Source organism: Oreochromis aureus, linkage group 7, assembly GCF_013358895.1.
Source record: "Oreochromis aureus strain Israel breed Guangdong linkage group 7, ZZ_aureus, whole genome shotgun sequence".
Taxonomy (NCBI): domain Eukaryota; kingdom Metazoa; phylum Chordata; class Actinopteri; order Cichliformes; family Cichlidae; genus Oreochromis; species Oreochromis aureus.
Window position 1 is genome coordinate 28,032,256 of NC_052948.1, and position 25,609 is coordinate 28,057,864.

At 45.2% G+C, this 25,609-nt stretch overlaps 1 protein-coding gene across 1 annotated transcript; it reads left to right on the forward strand.

Annotated features, from left to right (window-relative positions):
* The first annotated feature begins 12,519 nt into the window (after nucleotides 1–12,519).
* atp6v1b2 (ATPase H+ transporting V1 subunit B2) lies at nucleotides 12,520–18,883 on the forward strand. The gene is made up of 14 exons (XM_031741073.2): nucleotides 12,520–12,709; nucleotides 13,480–13,535; nucleotides 14,635–14,733; nucleotides 14,817–14,910; nucleotides 15,023–15,100; nucleotides 15,792–15,931; nucleotides 16,053–16,154; nucleotides 16,312–16,409; nucleotides 16,786–16,909; nucleotides 16,992–17,142; nucleotides 17,243–17,325; nucleotides 17,478–17,582; nucleotides 17,666–17,795; nucleotides 18,095–18,883. The coding sequence occupies exons 1-14, from the start codon at nucleotides 12,544–12,546 to the stop codon at nucleotides 18,229–18,231; spliced, it is 1,563 nt and encodes a 520-aa protein (XP_031596933.1). The 5' UTR covers nucleotides 12,520–12,543; the 3' UTR covers nucleotides 18,232–18,883.
* The last annotated feature ends 6,726 nt before the right edge of the window (nucleotides 18,884–25,609 follow it).

A 25,609-nucleotide genomic window follows, 5' to 3' on the forward strand; every position in this document is an offset into this window, starting at 1 on the left:
TACAGAATAACACAAAGAAGAATTATTTTGAACTGTAAATCATGCAAAGCTGAGCAGCTCCTGATGTTTTTGATTTGATCTTTTTCTTAATCACTGGATTATTTTAATAATAATTTCATCACTTAGAACACACACACACACACACACAGACACACACACAGGCAGACACACACACACACAGACACTCATACACACATGGATACACACACACTCACGCAGACACACGTACACACAGACAGACTCATACACACACGGATACACACTCAAATAGACACACACACATGCACACACACACTCACACAGACACTCATACACACAGGGATACACACTCACATAGACACACACACACACACACTTATATTTGTGGATATCTGTTCCTCACAGCTGGTCCTGAGCCTGCTGACAGAATCACACCGATTCATTGAATGTTCAGTAAATAATAAATATTTAAGAGTCCTCGTGTGTGTGTGCGTTTGTTAAAGCTGTGCTCATGAGGATGTGCTAACACAGTAATGAACATGTGTTCATCGTCTAACATAACTCAGATTAAGCCTCTCGTCCTCACTGAGTGTGCCTGCTTGTGCCAGAGGAAGTGGCTGCTTTCTCAGAGCGCAGCTCGTTATCAAGCGTCTCTCGGCCACACTTCACCCTCCTTCACACACAGCACACACTCCACTTCCTTGGAAACAAAAGAGGGATTTCCTCCTCACCGAGACGCTCTGGAAGCTCAGCACACACCCACAACCATGTAGAGTTAGACATATGTGTCTGGTCCCGGTCCCCGGGGTCACCGGGTTCACGATGCGGGCTGCAGTAGGAGGCAGCCTCTGTGGTTACGACTGAGCGGCGGTATGCGGGCCTGCAGAGCCCTGGGGAGCCTCACTGTGATCCTTCTGCTGATGCACAGCTGCTCGAGTTTCAGCTGCTACAGCCAAACAGGGCCGGGAATCAGACCTGAACCCTTACAGGGCTTCAGGTCCGTAACCCCGCTTCCTGCTGATGAAAGTGGACACTCCGGTGTATCCTCCCCCCTCCAGATGTGCTCATGCTCTCTGACTTCTTCCTCAGAGAAAGAAGACGGTGAAAGTGTTGGAGCTTGGTGAGGACGTGCAGTGAAGGAAGTGTCTGCTGCTATTTCAAACTAAAGCTCTCGATCAGATCCACAGAGCAGACATGATGGATCCTAACAGGCTGAAAACATCTGCTGAGGTTTCTCACTCAAACTCATTGTTTTACCAGCTGCAGCTTTCAGCAGATCCCAAAAACTCCAGATTACAGATTACTCTGACAAACAGAGCTGAAGTTTAACTCAACCACAAGACAAACCAGCATCTTCAGAGAGCAGCTCATAGCTGGAAGGCACAGCTGTTAGGAGAGGGAGAGGCTCCGCCCACATGCTGCTCACGGCTTCCGTTTGTGAGCGGCGGCCAATCAGACGAAAATTGAGTTTAAGAGGGTGGAGTCTAAACAGCTTGTTTTAAACCAGAGCTACACCAAGAACCAGAATGAGATAATTATTTTGAGGTGTTCATAATTCACAGCTGCTCTGTGTGAGAGTCTGGAGCTGTGCACTTTAATCTGACAGTCACTTTAAATAAATGAATAAAACTTTCCAGACATTTGAGGTCAAATGTGGAAGCAACACATTTTGACTTTTACTGAAAGCCAGAAAAAGAACAGCATGGAGTGTCATGATACAAACCTGCAAATAAACCTAAAGGTTGCTCACACAGAGATGAGCTCATCCTGCTGGTGCTCTGACTCGTGCAGAGGACAAATGTTTAATTTGGGAAGTCTGAGTGTGCATGTGGGTGAAAATATAGAAGTGAAACTGAAAAAGGTCAAAGATGTGGAATTTGGTACAGAAAATATGTTTTCCTAAACCTCAAGCAGCCGCAGCGTGTTCATCACTGACAACAGAATGCATGTTCGCTCTCAGGCTCCTCAGGGCAGCTTTGCATGATCGCAGCCCAAAATAACTCTTTTTTTATGTGATCCTGGGCCTCAGTGCAGCCTGTCTTAAACTAGCTGTTTTAGCTCCTCCCCCTATCTTTTGACTGGCTCCCCCTCACAAACAGAGGGTTGAACCTAGGTTGGTGGGGCTTCATGGCCCGTGAGCATGTCACAATAAGTGAAGCAGCGTTGATCCAGGAGAAGAAAAAGAAACTGGATGTAAAGTTTCTACGGAAGTTTTTTGCAGAAGGTTTCCAGCAGGGCAGAACCTCTGTAACCTCTGAGCTCCTCACGTACCGCCGAGATGGTGGCAAAGACAGACACAACCGTAGATCCATATCTTCCACTGTGATGTCACTTCTGGCGTTTGTGAGGCCACTGGCATAAAGCAGGTGTAGCAGGCGAGGGGAAACCTCACTCTATATAGGGATATCCTGTCTGTGTGACATCATACAGAGCCAAGAGCAGAAAAAACACCTGAACCCTGAGTGTCTGCCTCGCAAGGAGCAGATTGAAAACAGCTGGAGAACATCAGCACGTGGAGATTTAGCTTCATCCTGTTTTATTACACAGCTCTTTAAATTCACAGCTGATGATCATGGCTTTGATCATGACATTTTTCCAAAGTTTAAGTTTAAACATCTACACCTCCTCCCTCGGACTCAGGGGGTAAGTGGGCTCCCGTTCCCTCTGTCAGCCGTCTGCAGATTAAACTGCAGCAGAGCGAGGACGTCTGGCAGAGCTCAGGTGAGTTTATCAACTCGTCTGTGAGTGTTTGTGCTGCTCTGAGCTCGTCACAGCCCAGAAACAGAGGAATCGTAACAGCCGAACTCCAGCTGTTCCATCACCCCCCGGACTAATTTACTGTGAAAGTCAGAAACTTCCCCTTTGAGGGTTTCTGTAAGTGGCTGCATGGAAGCCTCAGACACCATGCTGAGCAGCATTTGTGTATGTGTGTATGTGTGTGTGCGTGTATGAAGTGTCTGAGAAATGATGTCATCGACAGCTGGACGCAGAAGAGGAAACAGCTGCCGGTCAAGTCTGCAGCTGGAGCTGTTTCTTTCTTCCGTTCTGCAGGACCCCAGATCAGGCTCCCCAGTGTCTGCAGCCATGCTTAAGGTCAGAGGTCAGAGTTCAGGGTTGAAGCACATAACTTTTAAATGACAGATACAGTGAGCTCAACTCTCAGTGACTTCTCTCCTGACTCCACTCACTGGTTTTGGAAGTATCTTTGAGCCTTGGTGTTAGCGTTCTGCCCACAAACAAGCTGATTCTTGTTTTTGGAGGTGTTCACATGAGAATCTGCACCCAAAGACCTGCTGATCAATAACATCCAATCACAGTCCTTGAATTTAACAGCACACCAAACCTGGAGCTAAGCCAGCTTGGAGGCTTTGATAGTGCCGTTAACAGGACAGCAGCCATACTGTCAGGTGACTGTGTTGGCCTCCAGGCCGTTAATGTCTGATTGTTTGCTGTCAGGTGTTCACTGTTTTCAAGGCCAATATTCACTCTTTAGAAAAAAAAAAGAGCATTTAAAAAGCCTGTCAGCATGAACAGGAAGCTGACTCCTTGCTCAGGAGCTTGTATTAGACAGAGGATCATAAAGAAGGATTATTCTGGACTCTAAATCATGCAAAGCTGCTCCAGTAAGGTCCAAGAATCAGAATCAGTCAGCTGTGAGTACAGCGAGGTTTCATTTGGCTATCTTAGAGGACATTTTCCATGACACAGGGCTTCAGGTCCTGGGACTCCCACAGAAACCCAGGACGGCTCACTGGTTCCCAGCAGGGGCTCATGAACAGTTTAGTGACGCCTCACCGCAGCTTCACCAGGTGATAACAGCTCCGTGTTCACAGGCCAACCCACCGCACCAACATGCTACCCTAAATGATACACGAAGTTTAAACTGGACACAGAGGAAGTAAGTGCTGAGGTCATCATGTGATCTAACATGAACACACTGATCCCGGCAATGTGACGGCCCAGCAGGCGCTCCTCTGAGGAATGAATGAATGATTGATGGACCAACCTGCCCCTGGGACAATGAGCTGCCACCCCCATCACTGCATCCTGTCCCATCCCTCGCCTGCCTCTTCTGCTCCTCTCTGGAGTCAGACATAGACTCAGCAGCCTTCCTCACACCTCTGCTCTTCAGGTATCATGACCCATCATCTGGAAGAACTCCTGATCCTAAGCAAAGCTGATAAAAAGCTGATAAAAGGCGACCACGGAAGAGTTTTTGAGGAGCTCGAAATAAAGATGAGACCCTCGTCCAACACAGGAGTCCATACCTCAGCACCTCATGAAGGAGTTAAAAAAAGAGTGCTTATCTCAGAGTTCAGCTCCTCTTCTCAAACGTTGACACGAGCGCAGCAGCTGTAATCTGAGTGCTGTGCTAAACAATGAATGAGTCAGGCTTAAAACTGGCTTTAATATATCAGGTTTAAAGCTGGGTTTAATATTATATCAGGCTTAAAGCTTGAGTCTCAGGATGTTCCTCAGCAGCAGATATGAAGAAACAGGTCTGATATTTGTAACATAAAGCTAATGTTCTCAGCTGTCTTTGGGACAGTGAAGAACCTACAGTTCCTGTTACATCCAGCAGAGGCAGCAGTGAGTTAGCCCCCATGCTACAACTTTAAAGCAGAAATAAACATGTTTACAGCCTGATACACAAACTACGAAGCCCCGCAAGGGACATGGGAGAAAAAAAAATTACGATGAACTTTTGCGAGATCTCGCAAAACTTTTGCAAGATCTTGCAAAACAAACTCGGGATCTCGCAAGAGATCCCCAAAAAAGTTGAGGCCGCCAGCTCGAAGCCGACCGGGAGGTCGAGGCACGATGTGCCGGGAGAGCGGTGTTCCCCCCGGCTGTAGTAGGTCTCGAACTCCCGTTAGCTTCGAGATGGTGGGTGTCAGACATCTCCGAAAACGTCGAAGCACTTTTTCAAATATGTGATGTCTTGTAAACCGAGCAGATATTTGACGTTTACACAGCTACATTCACGCCTTAAAATATCTTAAAAGTTTATTTTGTGACCCAAAAAGAGTAATATTACAACTAAGTAGCTGCCGCCATTGTTGGAATTCAACTTTTTCGGGATCTCACAAGATCTCGCAAAACTTTTGCGAGATCCCGAGTTAGTTTTGCGAGATCTAACTCTCCCATGTCACTTGCGGGGCTCCGTAACAAACTGATTGGTCTCTGTGGTTAATTTAAACCTTCATAACACCTTTATGGAGGAAGGATGTTTCTATAACTCACCTGTTTCCATTATTAGGGGCGTGGCCTCTGTGACTGACAGGTGGATGATTACCTAGGTGGCTGTAGCTGCTAGCTCTCTGCTAGCTTCACCTGAACTGGACCTGTGGACCGTGTTTGTGCTCTCGGAGCTTTTTGGAGCATTTTTAATTACATCATATGACCAATAAAATTGCTGCTGTGAGGTTACTGTATTAACAGACCATCCAATAAGGCAGAGCTTCAGATTTGCTGAGTGAAACCTGAGTAGGTTGACCGACCGTCCTCTTTTCCCTCCTCTTTGTCCACTTTTCATGTTCTGTCCGGGGCGTCCGGGGGGATTTTTGAGATTGATAAAAATATCCGGGTTTTCCTATATTCCGACAGAGGACCCATGTGTGTGACGTCATCACCGAACTGCTGCTTTGTGAGCGCTTGTTCACAGTGTTGCCAACTTAGCTATATTTAGCGAGTTTCAGACTCCCTTAGCGACTTTTTTTTTTCTAAAAAACAACCAGCGACAAATCTAGCAACTTTTTCCGGTGTTATCGGAGACTTTTGACGACTTTTTGACGTGAAAGCACCTATCCCTCTTACTCTCAACAAGCAGCGGGTGCTGCCGTGAGCACCTCGCCCGTGCCAACTGCCAAAGCGCTCACAGGCAAGCGGGTAGTCCTCACCGAGCAGTCCTAGCTGATGTCAGAGCAGGAGATATTCACCCCTATGCATACAAACTGCAAATGAATCGCAGCAGTAAATGTACATTTTCTTTGTCTAAAATAAATCAAGGCACTAAAATACATCATTCCCATTATTGAAAACTTAGAAATCGGATGTCCTTGCAGAGCCTTAAGTCCATCTTGTACATCCGATTTCGACTGAAGCTGTCCTGTGAGGCTTGCTATGTCCTTTTTGTTTGTTAATGGTCAAAAATGTTCTTCTTATACTGTTACTTTTTATGGATCACAAGGTTTAAAACTACTTAAAAAGACACACACACAGACACAAAGTAACTCCGCCAGAGTGCCTATTTCGGGTCACTTTTGCCGGTCCCAAGTCCAGATAAAGGGGGAGGGTTGGAATTGTGACATTAAAAAAACAATAATTGCTAAAAGACATTAATTTGTGGTTCTAAACATATTCTAAATACTTTTGGGTGGTTTTTTTTTAACTCACTTTACGTCTCTTCCACAATGTTATTTCTCTCACCTACAGCGTTTGTTACAACTACGTGGGCATGACCAATTATGCAAATTAGGCGATGGCGTCATTTAGCGAGTTCTAGCGACTTTCAGGACAGCGAATACCGATTTTCCTTACTGAGGAGTTGGCAACACTGCTTGTTCTGCGCTCACAGACGGGACAGACAGCGCGCAGCAACACGCCTAATGATGTTTAAAAGATCCCAAAGCGCAAGTGCATCTTTTCAGACGAACTGCAAAAGAAATTCCCTTCGTACCGGCCTAGTACTGGTAACTTTTCTTATGCAGATGAGGCATTATTTCTGTACCATTATTTAATTCCAGAGGCTTTTAAGTTATTTTTTTGCACTTGTTGACTTGTAAAAGCCTATATGATATATTTTATTGCACAATTCATTAACTGCACAGAGAAGGCATCATGTTAAATATGTTTCCTTAAGCAAGTTCTTCATGACTGAGCCAAGTGTCCTCTTTTTTGAAATCAAAATATGGTCACCCTAAACCTGAGAGTTTTGATTGGATGTCACTGATTAGCAGGTATCTGAGTGTGAGAGATGCTTGAGGAAAGTGAAAGCTGTGAGCTGGTGTGAGTAAAGGGCCTTTATTTCTGAACAAAGTTCACAGATTTGTGACCTCAGATAGTTTTAACGCTCTGAGCGTCCAATCAAAGCACAGAAAAAGGAACAAACCACAACAACCTATTTGTGTGGACTCAGCAGCTTTTTAACGAAGACGAGGAGGAACACAGTGCTGCACGCAGCCAGCGCTGTCACAGCGGGACAGCTGAGTGTGTTATTGACCGTGTGCTTCAGAGATGTCACATGACGCCTCTGTGAGGTCATGCATTGTCTGACGTGTTCTTGTCCTTCTAACTCCTCTGATGAGAGCCTGTCTAGCTGCCGGTCAATCCAGCTAATGAGCATAAAGTTGTCCATCATTTGACCTCTGACCCTGCAGCACCGCTGCAGAGTCTGACAGGACAGATTCTCCTGCTGCACTTCCTGCAGAGCTCCATCTACACATGAATCACTCCAGGTGCTGTCACAGCACTGAAACATTTAACACATGATAATCACATCTGGATCTGCTTTAATGAAACAGGAGGACAAACATGCTGTCAGCATGGTTTCAGTGACCTCAAGAGTCTGGGAATTCTTCTGTTCATGCTGTGATTATTGTTCCACATACTCACATGATGATGTTATTTTCATTGATACATTCAAAAACAGGAATTCACCATGCTGAACAGACCAATGACAGCAGCTGCAGCTGCGTCGGCCTGACGTGTCGCTGCATTCCCAGGAGGTGAAAGATCACATTACAGTTTTCCTGCTGAAGCATAAATCCTCCGTGAGCATCAGGGACAGTTTAGGGCTTTGCAGGATTTAGTGACCCTGAAGGAGACGACCACAAAGAAACTGAAGCAGTGGTTTATTCTAAGAATACTCATTTTTCACACACGAGGACACTGAAAAACATGAAGCAGTAAATCTGAGAGAAACTAAACTGAAATATGTAAAATTAAAGGTTTATTTATGAGGCTCTAGTCTTTTTCTCCAATTGATCTCTCTGAGTTAACTTCAGTAATTACTTGACTCAAAGAAGTGCTGCCATTAATTAATGCTTCAATCTTAAATATGATCAACCTCTCTCTAATAATCAGCTATGTACCACAGGCCTTCGAGCTGGCAGTACTTACTTAAAAAGCCATCTGTAGCTGTAGCTAATTACAGGCCAATCTCCAACCTTCCTTTCATATCAAAAATTCTTGAAAGAGTAGCTGTCAAACAGCTAACAGATCATCTGCAGATGCAATTCAAGGACACACAAAGAGGAGGAAATCTCAGCTCGCGTGCTTACCACACTATTACAGATGGCGTACTCACACTTCCTGGTTATTCTTACATGTTGGTGAAGTCACAGATGGAAGTACAGTGAGGGCTAAAAGTATTGGAACAGTAAACCGATTACATGTAGACCTGCAGACTTTCTTATTTGAAGAGTTTCAGTCAGGTTTCAGAGCTCATCACAGCACAGAAACAGCTTTAGTGAAGCTTACAAATGATCTTCTTATGGCCTCTGACAGTGGACTCATCTCTGTGCTTGTCCTGCTAGACCTCAGTGCAGCGTTCGATACTGTTGACCATAATATCCTATTAGAACGATTAGAGCATGCTGTAGGTATTACAGGTACTGTGCTGCAGTGGTTTGCATCATATCTATCTAATAGACTCCAGTTTGTTCATGTAAATGGAGTCTTCTTCACATGATGACGTTAATTATGGAGTTTCACAGGGTTCAGTGCTAGGACCAATTCTGTTTACATTATACATGCTTCCCTTAGGCAATATCATTAGAAGACATAGTATACATTTTCACTGCTATGCAGATGACACACAACTCTATCTATCCATGAAGCCAGATAACACACACCAGTTAGTTAAACTTCAGGAAAGTTTTAAAGACCTGGATGAGCTCTAATTTTCTGCTTCTAAATTCAGATAAAACTGAGGTTATTGTACTCGGCCCTGAAAATCTTAGAAATATGGTATGTAATCAGATTCTTACTCTGGATGGCATTACCTTGGCCTCCAGTAATACTGTGAGGAACGTTGGAGTCATTTTTGACCAGGATATATCCTTCAATACACATATTAAACAAATTTGCAGGACTGCTTTCTTCCATTTGTGCAACATCTCTAAAATTAGAAATATCCCGTCCCAGAGTGATGCTGAAAAACTAGTTCATGCATTTATTACTTCTAGGCTGAACTACTGTAATTCATTATTATCAGGATGTCCTAAAAACTCCCTGAAAAGTCTTCAGTTAATCCAAAATGCTGCAGCAAGAGTCCTGACAGGGACTAGAAAGAGAGAGCATATTTCTCCTGTTTTGGCTTCCCTTCATTGGCTTCCTGTTAAATCCAGAACTGAATTCAAAATCCTGCTCCTCACATCCAAGGTCTTAAATAATCAGACCCCATCTTATCTTAATGACCTTATAGTATCATATCACCCCATTAGAACGCTTCGCTCTCACACTGCAGGCTTACTTGTTGTTCCTAGAGTATTTAAAAGTAGAATGGGAGGGAGAGCCTTCGGTTTTCAGGCCCCTCTTCTGTGGAACCAGCTTCCAGTTTGGATTCGGGAGACAGCCACTATCTCTACTTTCAAGATTAGGCTTAAAACTTTCCTTTTTGCTAAAGCATATAGTTAGGGCTGGACCAGGTGACCCTGAATCCTCCCTTTTATGCTGCAATAGATGTAGCCTGCTGGGGGATTCCCATGATGCACTGGGTATTTCTTCTTCAGTCACCTTTCTCACTCACTATGTGTTAATAAACATCTCTGCATTGAATCATACTTGTTATTAATCTCTGTCTCTCTTCCACAGCATGTCTTTCATCCTGTTTTCCTTCTTTCACCCCAACCGGTCACAGCAGATGGCCCCGCCCCTCCCTGAGCCTGGTTCTGCCGGAGGTTTCTTCCTGTTAAAAGGGAGTTTTTCCTTCCCACTGTCGCCAAAGTGCTTGCTCATAGGGGGTCATATGATTGTTGGGTTTTTGTCTGTATGTATTATTGTAGGGTCTACCTTACAATATAAAGCGCCTTGAGGCGACTGTTGTAAAATTGAATTGAAAAGAATTTGTCCAAATAATCAATCATTAAGAAAAATGTGCTCACATTAAACTGAACATTTAGTACTCATCTAATTCCATTAAATTTAATGTTTTACAAAATTTTAAAATTAAAAAGGTTCAAATTTGGACTCGAGTCACTTTCATGTTTCCTTCAGTCAGACTGACAAACGTTTAAGCGCGTCGATTTTCATGCCTAAGCACATGCTGTGAGCAAGACTCAGACACAGCAGGCTGAAGTTAGCTGGGATTATTCACCTGACACTCAGACTCTGCCCTGCGATGTGAGCACCACTGTGATGTCACACACAGGAAACACACTTACATACTCTGACCGCCTGCCCCAAGAGACCCATATACACCCGCCACCTAAAATAGTCCCCGCCAGCTGCGCGTCTGGTCTGTTCACCACAGAGCAGTTTTTCAGGAAGTGACATCAGACATGTTTCAGGTTTTCAGAGGATACGCTGGGTTCTCAGCTCAGAGACGCAGACACAACACAGGAAATGTCGAAGTTGATGGTTTGATTCCCACAGCAACAGGTCAAGACATCAGGTTACATCATTGATGCTCCAGCTCGCCCTGGTGGTCAAACATGTGCATAAACAGTCAGTTCCATGACAACTGTGGCTGCAGCACCTGAACAGGTAGAAGAAATCTCTGCATCTGTCTGTGAAGAAGAAAGCTGTCAGTGTGTGCCGAAACATTTATTGTGTCACACTTTAAATAAAATCATTTAATAATTTGTTGTGTAATAATCCATCTGTCTGATGAAGAAATGTCTGTCTGTGTGATCATATTAAAATTCTGAGTGAAGACTGTAAAACTGGACAAAACGTAGTTTAGGCTAACTTTTAAAGCAGGGTGAGATAGTCTGAAGCTGTTCTGAGGTCAAAGTTTCCATCCACTCATCAACATCAGGGTCATTTTGGGCTTTTAATAATTTCTTTGAGCGGCTATGTTTCCAGGTTGGAATGATTGTCCAACATCTTTACTGACTTTAAAGAACAAGTTTGACTTTATTTTGGATTTTCTCTGATCTACACAGAGATCCACCTGCACACATATCTTTGTCTCTTAGCAAGTTACATGTTGACCAAACATTTTCTGGCTGATTTCTGACCATACTGACCATACTTGGCAGAGTTCATTTCAATTCAGTTTTATCAATATATTTGAAAACTATGTGCCACGAGTTCACTGTTCTCACCTTGGCTAGCTATCAAACTGGTGGGTAACAGACGTCTCAGAAAAAGAGCACTTTTGCAAATATGTGATGTCTTGATAAACCAAGCAGATATTTGACGTTTACACACTTACATTCTCGCCTGAAAATATCTTAAAAGTTTATTTTGTGACCCAGAAAAAGTAATAAGAGTAATATTAAAACTAAGTAACCGCCACCATTCTTGGAAACTGGAATTGGCTGTGCTGTGCTATGAATTCTGGGATATGGTGGGCCAGGAAGGATACATCCGACCCATCCTTCAAATCTGGGGAAAAGGAGGACGCATTTGTCGGCCGCATTTGGAGGAGTCTATGAATTTGGACAGCCTTCGTCGCGTCGCTGTAACATAATCGGCCTACAAATGTGGCCTCAGGAGGATGCAGCCTATGAATTTGGACACCCTTAGTGTCCAAGTTTCAAACGTCTAGCTGCTGATTTGAGGTGAAGTTGATGAATTTGAAGGCAGTCCTCCTCCTTCATTATTCCAGCCACTGACAGCGAAACAGCCCATAGCATGATGCTACCACCACCATGCTTGACAGATGGTTCAGTGCTCTTAGGTTTGGAAGCCTCACCTTTACTCCTCCAAATATACCTCTTATCATCGTGTCCAAACAGCTCAGTCTTTGTCTCATCTGATCTTCAGGCCTTTGTACAGAAGGTGTTTGGCTCATCCTTGTGGGCAGCCACAGTGTTGGTCTGAGTGTTGGTCCCTCCAATCAGTGCTCAAATAAATCCTTTCATGCTCCAAACAGAAACTACCAGCATCAATGGTGATCACTAACGAGAACTTAACAGGCCATGTCAAATTAAAGCTACTGTAAGAACCTTCTACACCACTTATTAAAGATTTAGGTGGGTGTGTGTATATATTTGAGCTTGTGTGGATCACAGAACATCCACAACAAATTCAACTTATAAATTCATACATTTATATGTATTATAATTATAACATTTTTTTTATTCTAATGAGAGGTTTAGATTAAAAAAGTGTACTATTATTCCAAAAATAATTTATTGACAAAGAAAGCTCAGTTAAATAAAATATTTTTTTAAACATCAGCTTGTCTTTTATTCATTTACATTAGTATATTATTGTATAATGATAATAATAATAATAATAATAATAATAATGATAATAATCATTATTATTATAATGTTGTTTTGGCATCACTGGGCTTCCAAAGAAACATTCCTCGGCATGCTTTCTGATGCAGCTGATGTTTCGTGCGCATGCGCCGCTGCTGTCACGACTCGGACGCCGCTGCGGGGAAACATGGCGATGAAGGCACTCAGAGGGATGGTGAACGGGGCGATGAGCGAGCTGTCCTCGGCCGTCAGCGGGAGCAGAGCCCCGGCCGCCGCTCCCACCTCCGCCACCGCTGCCGCCCGGGAGCACGTGATGGCCGTGAAACGGGATTACATCTCCCAACCGCGCCTCAGTGAGTCCCACCACCACCACCACCATCATCATCATCATCATCATCATTATCAGGCAGACTGAGGTCCGCAGCAGGAGGAGGAGGATGAGGGTTAATGGAATAAACCAGGCGATGGTGGAGGCTGATTATGATCAGAGTGATTGATGGAGCTGTTCAGTAAAACTGCATTTTATTTATTGATGGGTTTAATGTCGGAGTACTCTCAGGTGCTGGCATTGTAATCTGTTGCTTTTGTCGGTTTGTAAATTACATGCAGAGCATTAAAAATGTTCCTGACAGCTCACAGATATATCTATTTCTGCACTCTTTCACAGCAGTTCACAGTCACAGTTCAGAATAATGCTCCTGTGTCTGATCCTGGGCCTCCTCTCTGTGACATCACATAGGCCTGAGAGGAGCACAGACGTGATAAACTGAGTGTTTAGAGCAGGATTAAAGTGTTAGCGATGAGGCTCACCTGCACAGGTGAACGTGTGTGAGCTCGTTACGCCCGTTCTTTCAGTGTGATGTGATTTAAAGTGTGAGGCAAACGGTCTTCAGAGGGTCGTGTTGAACAGAAACATCCAGACTTTATTTATATTTAGGTTCTCCACACTGCAGAGTCTCTAAGGCTCTTATCTCTCGTCAGGCTGTGGTTCATGTGACTTCCAGCAGGTGGAGACTCTGAGCTTATAAAAGAAGTTTTCACATGGTGGAGATCTGCAGCCGTGCAGCGCTCCACCTGTGCTCCACCCACGCCGTATTGACTCGTGCTGTTTTTGTCTCCTCAGCCTACAAAACTGTGTCTGGAGTCAACGGGCCGCTGGTGATCCTGGACCAGGTTAAGGTAAGAGGACAACCTCCTCAGCTGTTTGTTTCAGTGTCCTCTTTACTAAGCGTCTCTCAATAAAACCAGCAGATCCTGCAGGCGGAGCGTCCTTCGACCACGTTTGAATCCGTTTATGTACTTTCCCTGGTTAAGATGAGGTTCAAAGCAGCTTCCTGAGCTCTTTACTTGTGACATCGACCTTTCTGAATTACAATAAATGATCATAAAAGAGCAGAATATGCATCATTTCATCTTAAAGCTAATTTTTATAGATTACTCCCAACACAGCTGAAACAGCAGGATATTAAAGATGCTATTACAGCCATTAGGGGCTCAAGAGTTGCCAGTTCGTCTTGTAATCGGAAGGTTGCCGGTTCGAGCCCCGGCTCGGACAGTCTCGGTTGTTGTGTCCTTGGGCAAGACACGCCGCCTACTGGTGATGGCCAGAGGGGCCGTTGGCGCGATATGGCAGCCTCGCTTCTGTCAGTCTGCCGCAGGGCAGCTGTGGCTACAACTGTAGCTTGCCTCCATCAGTGTGTGAATGTGAGAGTGAATGAATAGTGGAATTGTAAAGCGCTTTGGGTGCCTAGAAAAGCGCTATATAAATGCAATCCATTAGAGATGGATAGGTGACATCCTCAGAAATTATGCAGGTTTTCCAAAACTTCAGAATGACATTACTTCAGAGAGTGTTACCACTCATCTGGAAATCTTACGAGATTAAATCACAGCTGAGTGGAGATGTTAGCTAACACTGCAGAGGAAGATGGTCAGAGCTCCACAGATAAATGATGTTACTGCTCTGCGTCCACTGGACATTCCACAGCTCACATTTATTAATATTATCAAAGAGTTTCTGTAGTCAAGTGGCTTTATTGTCATTTTAACCAAGTGAGCTGTTCTGAACTGAAGCAGCAGATCCACGGGTCAGTTCATGACGTCCCCACCCAGGGTGGAGGAGACCGTCCCTGGGCTGCAGGTGAACTGGGTGGTGTTCGGTAGGTTTTAAGGAGGAATGGAGCATGTATTTGCTAAACTGCAGGTGAACTGTGCTATGTTTTCTGACACGTGTATGGTGGAGGTCGGTAACTCTCGTGGTCTCCCTTCACACCGACAGTTCCCGAGGTACGCCGAGATCGTCCACCTCACGCTGCCGGATGGAACCAGGAGGAGCGGCCAGGTGCTGGAGGTCACCGGCTCCAAAGCTGTGGTGCAGGTATTCACATCAGTCTGACACAATGTGGGCACTTCCAGAAGGACCCCGATGAACCGTTTCCTCCTCTGCTTTGCCTTCTGCAGGTGTTTGAGGGGACTTCAGGCATCGATGCCAAGAAGACCAGCTGCGAGTTCACAGGTGACATATTACGGACGCCGGTCTCAGAGGACATGCTGGGTATGTCACGTGACAGAGTGAGGTTCACAAAGGTCCTCATAAATCCCCGTCAGCTGTTGAATGTGTGATGAGGTCCCCAGATGTGTGCTGAGGCATGTTTATGTGTTTGCAGGTCGCGTGTTTAACGGGTCGGGTAAACCCATCGACCGAGGACCCGCTGTCCTGGCCGAAGACTTCCTGGACATCATGGGTATGTCTCTGCTCCAAGGAGACTCGCCATGATCTGATTGATGCAGCAGTCTGATGCAAACGTCTGGAACAGGCAGTAAAATTTCTTCGACTTGTTTGGAGGAAAAATGTCAGAAATGAGAGAAAAGACAGCAGATTTAACCTGATCTCGGTTTTAATGTTTTATAGAGACACACGTGGTCAAAATCAGGCTCTGTCTGTATGTTTGACTCGCAGTCACAGTAACGCCCACCTTCTCATTAATACCTCACCTCAGTGTGGAACAGCGTGAACTCACCTGCGGTTCAGGTCAAAGAACGACCCACAGACTCAAAAGTTTGGAGGATTAATCGGAGAAAAGTCAGATTTCAGAAGGAGGGAAACGATAAAAACCTCTTTCTATGAGTTTTTTAGTAAAATGTGATTAGAATAAATTTAAAGGATGCGTTTTAGGATGTAGACTTGTGGGTGGAGTCTCTTGTGCTGCAGGTCATGATGAGTTTAAATCTTTAGGAACTTTATTTTGCTAAAAATTGTAGTTTTGAAATAGAAAAATAGATTCAGTTTTCAGCTTTCATGCTGACTTACTCGAGTACTCATAAACCGCACCTGTGAATCTCAGTGTACTTGTGTCTGACATCTTGGAGTTATCACTGCAGTGGATCACGTGTTCTGTTCCTTCATACATGTGTTTGTAACCATTTTCTCCTCAGGCCAGCCCATAAACCCTCAGTGCCGCATTTACCCTGAGGAGATGATCCAGACCGGCATCTCTGCCATCGATGGCATGAACAGCATCGCCAGAGGGCAGAAGATCCCCATCTTCTCTGCTGCTGGGCTGCCGCACAACGAGGTACTCACACCCTGCTCCGAGAGGGGGCAGGGTCAGTAAACACATCACCTCCTCATCATTATTGGGATGTAATGACTGAAAAGGAAATCAGATCCCTCTTCTTCTTCTTCCTCTGTCTCAGATTGCAGCTCAGATCTGCCGGCAGGCTGGTTTGGTGAAGAAGTCCAAGGACGTGATGGACTACAGCGAGGACAACTTTGCCATTGTTTTTGCCGCCATGGGGGTGAGTTCTTCAGATGCTTCCTCATCAGAAGCCTCTGAATATGAGAGCAAGTTTCAGAATCAGAATCAGAATACTTTATTAATCCCGAATTATTGATGTCTTAAAGCTGCCCCACACACTCACTCACAGAGCTCAGTGATCTTCTCTCCACCCTCAGGTGAACATGGAGACAGCCAGGTTCTTCAAGTCGGACTTCGAGGAGAACGGCTCCATGGACAATGTCTGCTTGTTCCTCAACCTGGCCAACGACCCGACGTAGGACAAAACATTAAGAACAAAGCTCACACACACAAGCACGCACACACAGAAACACACATTTACATACACACACAGACACACATGCACACAGACACACTGACATTTACATACACACAGACAAACAGACAGAGCGGAAGGCAGATTTCCAGGTGTTTCATAGATGATGTCAGATTTGCTGTATGTGCCATGGGAGCGGGTCAAGTGTTTGGGGGTTCACCTTCAGGCGCTCAAACAGCAGTTTTGTAATGTTGCAGGTACACACAGGTGTGCTCTGCAGGTCGAGGTGTGTTCTTCTAAGAGTTAGTGATGGCTAAGGCTAACCTGCACCGGGGGTCAGCCCACACTCACAGGCTATCGGGCCATTGTGTTGCAGAATCGAGCGGATCATCACCCCCCGCTTGGCACTGACGGCGGCCGAGTACTTGGCCTATCAGTGTGAGAAGCACGTGCTTGTCATCCTCACCGATATGAGCTCGTATGCAGAGGCACTCAGAGAGGTCAGCTGCTCTTTCACTCTCACTTAACCCCAAATCGCTGCAGGAAACTGGAAATGATCACGTGATTTCTCCCCGCCGCCAGGTGTCCGCAGCCAGAGAGGAGGTGCCAGGACGCCGAGGTTTCCCCGGATACATGTACACCGATCTGGCAACCATCTATGAGAGAGCCGGCAGGGTTGAGGGACGCAGCGGCTCCATCACCCAGATCCCCATCCTCACCATGCCCAACGACGGTACACCCACACCCACACACAGAGACACACACACGTGCTCATCTCACATACAAAGGATTGGGATTTTGTGGATTTCACAGTGAGTTCTCATCTATCGCAGACATCACCCATCCCATCCCTGACCTGACCGGGTACATCACTGAGGGACAGATCTATGTGGACAGACAGCTTCACAACAGACAGGTAACAAAGCTCCGCCTTCAGACATCACCTGTGGAGCTCTGAGCCCTGTAGCCAGCCTCAGGTAGAGGAATGCCAGGCTCTGTCAGTCCTCCTGGTGTACGTTAGAGCCATCAGGTGACCCTGACCTATCCTCCCTGTCTTCCTCCACTCAGATCTATCCTCCCATCAATGTGCTGCCGTCTCTCTCCCGTCTCATGAAGTCCGCCATCGGGGAGGGAATGACCCGCAGAGACCACTCCGACGTCTCCAACCAGCTCGTATGTACACACCTGCTCCAGGCTGCACGCTCCTGTCTTCCTGCTTAATCTAAGTGTGTGTGTGTGTGTCTGTGTGTGTGCAGTATGCCTGTTATGCTATAGGGAAGGATGTCCAGGCCATGAAGGCAGTAGTGGGAGAGGAGGCTCTGACAGCCGATGATCTGCTGTACCTGGAGTTCCTCACCAAGTTTGAGAAAAACTTCATCTCCCAAGGTGCCGTTGGACTCTTTGTTTGCTTGTTTGTTCACCTTTATGTAACTAGGTTGAACAGATCCAGCTTTCTTTGAGCTATTTGCTTTAATAAGTCCTAACTCCCAGTCAGAGATGACAGGTACGATGATGATGGTTATCAACTTTCTCTGTTAACCCGGGTTATCTGCTTCAGGCTCTGAGTGCCCTCACATAAGGAGGAGCATTTCACGGGTCATGTGACTCTTTGTCCATTTGATACCCACATCAGACCGCTGTGATGTCAGACACCGGTGTTCACCTGTCCCTGTGTTTGTGTTCAGGTGCCTACGAGAACCGCAGCGTGTTTGAGACTCTGGATATTGGCTGGCAGCTCATGAGGATCTTCCCCAAAGAGATGCTGAAGAGGATCCCCCAGAGCACACTGGCCGAGTTCTACCCCCGAGAGGCCAAACACTAACTACACACACACACACACACACACACACACACACACACACACACACACACAGACACACACACTGCTTCCTGCCCTCGCTGTGTTCGTACAGTGTAGTGTTGTGATGCTGTGACGTCCTCACACTCATGACCTTCATGTCCTGCTTCCACTCAGAGAGGAAGGAGACGAGGAGGAGGAGCCTGCACATCAGCGTGTTCATGATGATTATGATGATGATGACGATGATGATGTTTTGCACTCTGTGGTCAGTTTAACGTCAGAGGTTATTTTATGAGGACCTGCAGAACTTCAGCAGAGACAGATGTTGAATCCAGATGTTCTGTCATGCTCATTTCATGCCGCATTAGAAATGCTGATGTCTTCTGATCAAGGTCAAAATAATAATTCAAACACGTCCAAAGAAAAGTGTAAATTCCATTTTTATTGTGTCTTTAAATCAGGTGTGAGGTTCTGTGCGGTTCTTGTGGTTCCTTTAGATTCAGTGTTCTCTTCTTTTTCTTCTCGTGCCAAAACCTTGATGTGATGATGAATGTCTGTGTTCTTTGTAGGCGCTGCATACTCATTGCTGGATGTACAAACTGCATGCGTCGCCGCTGAATGTTTCCTGTTGGTGCCTGAAGTGCAGTCTGAAATAAAAGCTGCTGTGTCATCATTCCTGAGCGGTCGTGTGTTTAATGCCGTGTATCAACACAGCTGTGGGTTAACATGAAGGAGTCTGAGCAGCGAGGAGGTCGTGGTGGATGGACGGCTGGAGCACAGGATGGTGTGACATGGAAACACCTACACCTGCTTAAAAACATCCTTAAACTCATGAATCTACTTCAGGAAAACTCTTCTCACTACATGTGGTCCAGTATCCACACCAAACGCAGCTCAGCTCAACCTCCAGGTGAGCACAGGTAGCTGGGAGGAAGTTTACACAAGGACAGCCCAGCGCTGCTACCAGCTGCTCCCCAGGTGAGTCTTTTTCCCACATACCTGCGTCAGCTGCAGCCAGAGTGAGAGAAGGATGGGCTACAGGTGTGCTGTATGACCCAGTACACTGAGTGACAGCGACACAAAATAATGTGGACTCGCCTTCATTGCGTGTGTTGTTGTGTTCATGAAGTAATTTGTGTTTTTCCCTAAATTGTTGTGGAACTTTTTTTTTTGGTGGATTGACTTTCAAAGTTTCATGTGAAGATCTGCTGAACTAAAGCTTCAAGGGCTAAATGCTGGAAGAATCAGTAAAAATGCCCCCCCCCATGTACTTCCTGTAGCTCTCAAATTATTCATAGTATGAAAGTAAAACGTTGAATGTCTTCATTAAATATAATAAAGTTACAGAACAAAAAAATCAGCTGATTCTGGAGTGCAGGGAGGAGCTTCTTGTTGATTTGGTGGGTTTTATAAGGACCGAGCTAGCATTTAACCACAAGCAGCAGAATTATACTTCAGTCTGCTGAGACACCTGAGTCACCTTTACTGTGGATGTGTCACTCATGGGTCCACACAGCTGCACATTATTAATGCTGCAGATTCACAGAAATCTGTAAAGTGCATGAAAACACAAAGGGCATAGCAGCAGCTCAGAGCACAAACCTCCACCAAAGCAGAGCTCCATCAACACCCATCAAACTGTTTTTACATCTTACTGATGAACCAAAGCTCCTGAGACTCATCATCACATCACTTATTCACCAATAAATATCCATCAGTGAGCTCACAATAAGTCCCTCTGATGAAATCAAGCTTGGCTCCTTCATGTCACACAGGTGTGGGCACATGGAGTAACCTAGGGAGGCGACAGGTGAACTCCTTTTAATTAAAGGAGTCCAACAGATGCTTGAACCTGTTATTTGAAGTGTCTGGGAAAGTTATGAATCCATAAAAGTTAATTTCTCTCTCTTAATGAATGAGAATCACCTGCTGTGCTGCTTATTTCATTATAATTTAGGATTTTATCAAAGCACCCAGATGGTTTATTGAACTTAAACCTCAGTCTCAGCACAGCCTGAACAGGAACTTTATGCTTTGCACTGCTTGAAGCTGCCGTGGAGGACTGCGTGGGGAACAGCTGGAGCTTCATGCAGAGCTCTGTGAGCACGTGCACGACAGACACACAGCTTGAAGTGCAGAAACAAAAGTGCTGCAAAATTGTAAAAGAGTCAGAGCAGAAGATTCCAGTTAAAGCCTAAAAAAATCCACACCGAGTCCCTGTGGACGCCGACCAGCTACAGGAGAAGTCGATGACGTCAAAGCAGCAAACACTCACGTTAAAAACAGTGACAGACACGAATCAACTGCTGGTGCTCCACTCAGTCCCTGCAGTTCTTCAGGGGTCCAGAGGGAGGTGCTGTTGGCCTGTGCGTGATCCTCCAGCATCACTGCCTGCATCCCTCTGAGAGCATCACCTTCAACCACCACAAGCTGTTGCTGCTTCTGACCACACTGCACTTCCTGCTGTGAAGAAACAGGCGTCCTAACTGACCAATCACCGCACATTACAGCACACATGCTGACATTTGTCCGAAAGGGGAAATATGCAGGCGAGAGAGAGCAGTGACTTTATTTCTCACGTTCAGCATGGAGAGAAAGTGATATACACAGACTGTATATAAAAGACGGCACTATGACATCACCCATCAGTTAGCACTTTAACTGCTGCATGTTGGGGTTAGGAAGCTGGACATGATGGTTAACAGACCTCTACAATGTCAGACTTCAGAGGACGCGCCCCCTGCCGCAGACAGAGGCTGGAGAAACTCCACCCGTCTGTCTGCGGCACTGGGAGGTGTCAGCTTAGTCCCACGGGGAGCTGGATGTAAATCAGCCTGAGTCTTTGGGCTGACATTTTAACAGGCCGGCTTCCTCGTCCCTGAGGTCAGTCAAGTCTTTGCTTTGACAAAGAGACATGCAAATAACTGCAGGCAGAGACACAAAATATCATCTCTGTCAGCGCTGCATTTATCTCTCTGTGAAAATACAGAGCACACGTTAAACGGCAGGGAGTCAGTGCCCATAGACTACCATTTTAAATCTTTACAGCAGAAATAAACATGTTTACAGAATGATAAACAAACTGTTTGGTCTCTGTGGATAATTTAAACCTTTATAACACCCGTAAGAGGAGAGAACTTTTTTATGACTTACTTGTTTAAAGTGCATTGTAGTATAAGTACTTTAACTGTGGTAAAATATCTGGATATTTGATATGGTTCAGAGTCAGATAAAAATACTAAAGACACTTTTCAGTGTCACACAGAAACACAGAATGTATTGATAATGGAAACAGTGGGGATTTTGTATTAAACACAACAGTACAGTACAACAGTAGAGTTTACTATGGGCTTCTAAAAGTCCGTCCTGAAGTATTTTACACCCTAACCAGAGTTTTTCTGGAAGCAGTAATCATCAGAGATCACAAGAGTAACAAAAACTAATATGGGGCACTGTGGTGTCCCACAGGGCTCTATTATAAATCCTCTCCTTTTTATTTACTTATGAATTATATTCTTCTTTGTCAAATTAATGTTTCGTCCTTCATAACAGTGCTATGGAGGGAAGATGTTTTTATAACTCACCTGTTTAAATTGCATTAATGCTTAGAGGGTGCATCATTAGGGGCGTGGCCTCTGTGACTGACAGGTGGATGGTGACACAGGCAGCTGTTGCTGCTAGCTGTCTGCTAGCTTCACCAGAACTGGACCTCTGGAGCCTTTTGGAGCATTTTTAAATGACGTCGTGTGACCAGTACTATGGCTGCTGTGAGGTTACTGTACTAACAGAGCGTTTTGACCTGTGTGCTCACGCCAGGCTGGATGGTTCCTGCTCTATTTAGCCTGAAGAGTGTGGGATGGTCTCCACTCAGCCTCAGTCCATCTGACATGACCTCAGAGAAGGGGTCAGTGTTTCTGGTAATTCTGTTTGTTCTTTGCATGGTGGGGTTTGAACTTCCTATGTGGATGCAGTAATGAGCTGCGCTCACTGTCAATGGTTTTCAAAAGCATTTCTGAGCACCTGCAGTGATTTCCAGCACAGAATCAGGCCTGCTGGTAATCCTGGTGCTTTTAACGAAACTGGGTTTATTATTTTTCCACTACAATATCAGATTTTGCGACATGAGCTCCTGTTTTAATTACCACATTTTTATTAAACCGCTTCATGGTTTCAGTTTGACTCTTCTCTTCTCTTCTCTTCTCTTCTCTTCTCTTCTCTTCTCTTCTCTTCTCTTCTCTTCTCTTCTCGCTGCTGTTGACATGAATTTAAATGGACAAGTGTGAGGCTGTGATGTTGATGGATGGTGGCAGGTATGTGGCATCTCTGTCTCTGCACACTGCTCTGATTGCTCACAGTGACTGGTAACCCTGCCACCCTGTCACTGTGTGTGTGTGTGTGTCAGTGTGTGTGTGTGTGTCAGTGTGCGTTTGTGTGGTCTTGCAGCAGGCGGCGGTGTTGGAGGGTTGGGCGTCTCCTCAGAGCGCCTCTGTGCTTCGTGGTGCCCTCGGCTGGGTGTTTTACTGACCGCAGCAGTTTATGGAAACTTTGGACACAAAAAACCACGACAAAGGATGTTTGCAGATCAGTTGCAAATGACTTTTCGTGACACTTCTTCAGCCGTGAGACAAAAAGCTGCTTTCGGCCGCTCTGTTATTCACTAGAGATCCCCACAGAAGGGGTGTGTATTCGATTTACATCACTTGAGATCGTTGTCGCCTCCCGGGATCAAACAGGAATCTTTGGCTTGTATCAACCCAAGGCACTCTACACAACAACAGTAATAACAGAAATAAACCAATGACTGATTTAAAAATTGATCCATGATGATTACTGATGCCAACAAAATCACTAAATAAAAATCACTAATAGGAAAGGTTTCTGGACATCAGTGTTTTGGATCCACCAGGTTTTTTTGGTGACTTTTGTTAGACAGCTTCAGTTGCTAGACAGCGCCCTCTACCATGTAGTAACCATGGCAGGAACAAAGGTTAGTCATAGTGGATGAATGGGTTGTGCATCAGTCACCGTCACTTTCTTTGTTGGTTTATTATTTCAGTCCAAACAGCTTTATTGAGCACCTTTATAATTTATACTTGATATAAATTAGATTATAATTTATTGGTTTGTTATTTATAGCACATCTCCACCCTCTCACCCAGACATGGTCAGAATACTGCAAAATGCTGGTGCTGAGATGTGAGTGCTGGGTAAGGCTGCCTGTTATATGTTAAAGCACACTTTGCTGCTTTCATGTAACTAAACCCTGTTTGGGCCACACAGCATGTGTACAGGGGGAGGGGTGGACAGAGTATTCATGTAGTGATGTCACTGTGGGACGGTGGGACTGGAGAGACGATCTTAATTTGCCGGTGACCCCCGTCACCTGTGAGGCCTTGTCGCAGATGCACAAACAAAGAAAAAAAAACTTTTCTGAACAGAAACGCAGCCTCAAAGAGGAAAGTGGATTCAAACTGCATTGTGAACAGGATGTCAGGGAATGCATCAGGCAGTAAACTGACACTGACTGCAGTGAAACCACCCTGTTAATCTTCAGGAGCATCACTCTGACTTCCCTTTGTTAGCCCATCTGATAAATGTCTGCAGCACTCCCACCCGGCCGCCTCAGCGTGTTTATTCTGTGTGTGTGTGTGTATTTGTGTGTGTGTGTGTCTGTGTGTGTGTGTGCAGGAACGAAAATCCAACATACATGAACGTCTCCGTGTGGATTCACATTAATTTTCTGTAAACAAGGGCTGCAGAACTTTTTAATTGGACACAAAGTGGGACTATCTCATCCATCCTCTAATTCAGTATCACTCTTAATTATCTGTGGCATTATCATTTCTCTGTGTGTGTGTGTGTGTGTGTCTGTGTGTGTGTGTGTGTGTGTGTGTGTGTGTGTGTGTGTGTCAATAAGCAGTCTAAAGGGTAGATAAACACATGCTTCCTGCACAGGGGGAGAATTATTCATGAGCTGTCACTGTGTATTTCCCACCACACACACACACACATATAATTGAAATAACGATGTGAAAATACCCGTGCGTGCTCTCTCTCACACACACACACACACACACACACACACACACACACACACACACACACACACACACAGTAGTAAACAGAGTTTACTGGCTGATCTTCTGCTCATGATTGTTGAGCTGCAGTAATAGCAGCGTAATGCGGTCCAATCAGTGCGTGACATCTGTCTGTCACTCCTTCTAACAGAACCTCTGTCAGTTTATGGATGTAACAGGAAAGAGCAGGTATTTTTATTATTCCAACAACCTTATAAGAGTCGGTAATTGTTTCGCAAGTTAAAAGCTCTTTATGCACGTCGCCACATCTGTGTGAAAAGTGCTTAGCGCACAGAATACAGAGCCTGAAGAACTCGGGCGAGTTCTTTCACCTCGACCGCTGCAGAATTTCTGCCAGACTTGAAACATGAAAAGCATGATAATCACAGACCTGCCACCATGAGTTTCACTGATGCCGCAGTCTGAAGCTTCAGCATTAGCATTTACAACAGTCTGTTAGTACAGTAACCTCGCAGCAGCCATGTTATTGGTCACATGAAGTCATTAAAAATGCTCCAACAGCACAAACATGGTCCAGAGGTCCAGTTCAGGTGAAACCAGGAGCTGCAACCACCTGTGTCATCATCCACCTGTCAGTCTGAGAGGCCACGCCCCTAATAATGCAAACTGTTTTCAGACCTGCAGGTTCCTGCAGTGCTGCACTGCTTCCATTCTACTCCAGAGGCTCCATAGGACCACTGACCATGGCACCTTTCAGATTTGGAGGCTTTGTGTGCAGGTGGATACTGACTGAAGCGGCTGGAGATGCTCGCAGTTACACGACAGATAAAGAGAGCAAAGTGTAGATATTAGCAGGTGGATGCAGGAGACTGTTTTCTCTGCCCATGGTGACCCTGTTGCTGTTCAGCTTGGATAAATGGGATTTGAACCCAATGAAGATTAAAGAATAAAAAAGGGACACCTCAAAGAGTAGAAACAGCTCAGATGACGTCAGTAGTTGTCACAAAGCTTTCAGAGCGTTTCCATGGGAACAAATCCCACCGCACTTCCTGTCAGAGTCCATACGTTTAACCAGAATGTCGTGTTTTTCTTCACTATGCATTAGGCTGATGATCTGAAGTGGGAGTGTGTGTAAGTTATTAACCTGCACTCAAGGCCAGGCACTTCAGAGGAATCCACCCTCACGGTGAAATGTCGGGATTTTAAAAACAGCACTTCACATCAGATATTGGTCTGAGATTACAGAACAGAACAGAAAAAACATTTCAGACTACTTTTCTGCTCCATCACTTGATTTCAGAGGAAAACGCTGCAGAGCATTTATGGTTTACGGCATATTTGATGAGTTTAAATAACTCATC

What these genes read in the sequence shown, in the direction of transcription:
- atp6v1b2 (XM_031741073.2), top strand. Translation starts at nt 12,544, where the DNA reads ATGGCGATGAAGGCACTCAGAGGGATGGTGAACGGGGCGATGAGCGAG. An exon ending in AACCTGGCCAACGACCCGAC is followed by an intron (nt 16,410 to 16,785) that starts GTAGGACAAAAC and finishes ATTGTGTTGCAG; the next exon opens with AATCGAGCGGATCATCACCC. An exon ending in CCGACGTCTCCAACCAGCTC is followed by an intron (nt 17,583 to 17,665) that starts GTATGTACACAC and finishes GTGTGTGTGCAG; the next exon opens with TATGCCTGTTATGCTATAGG.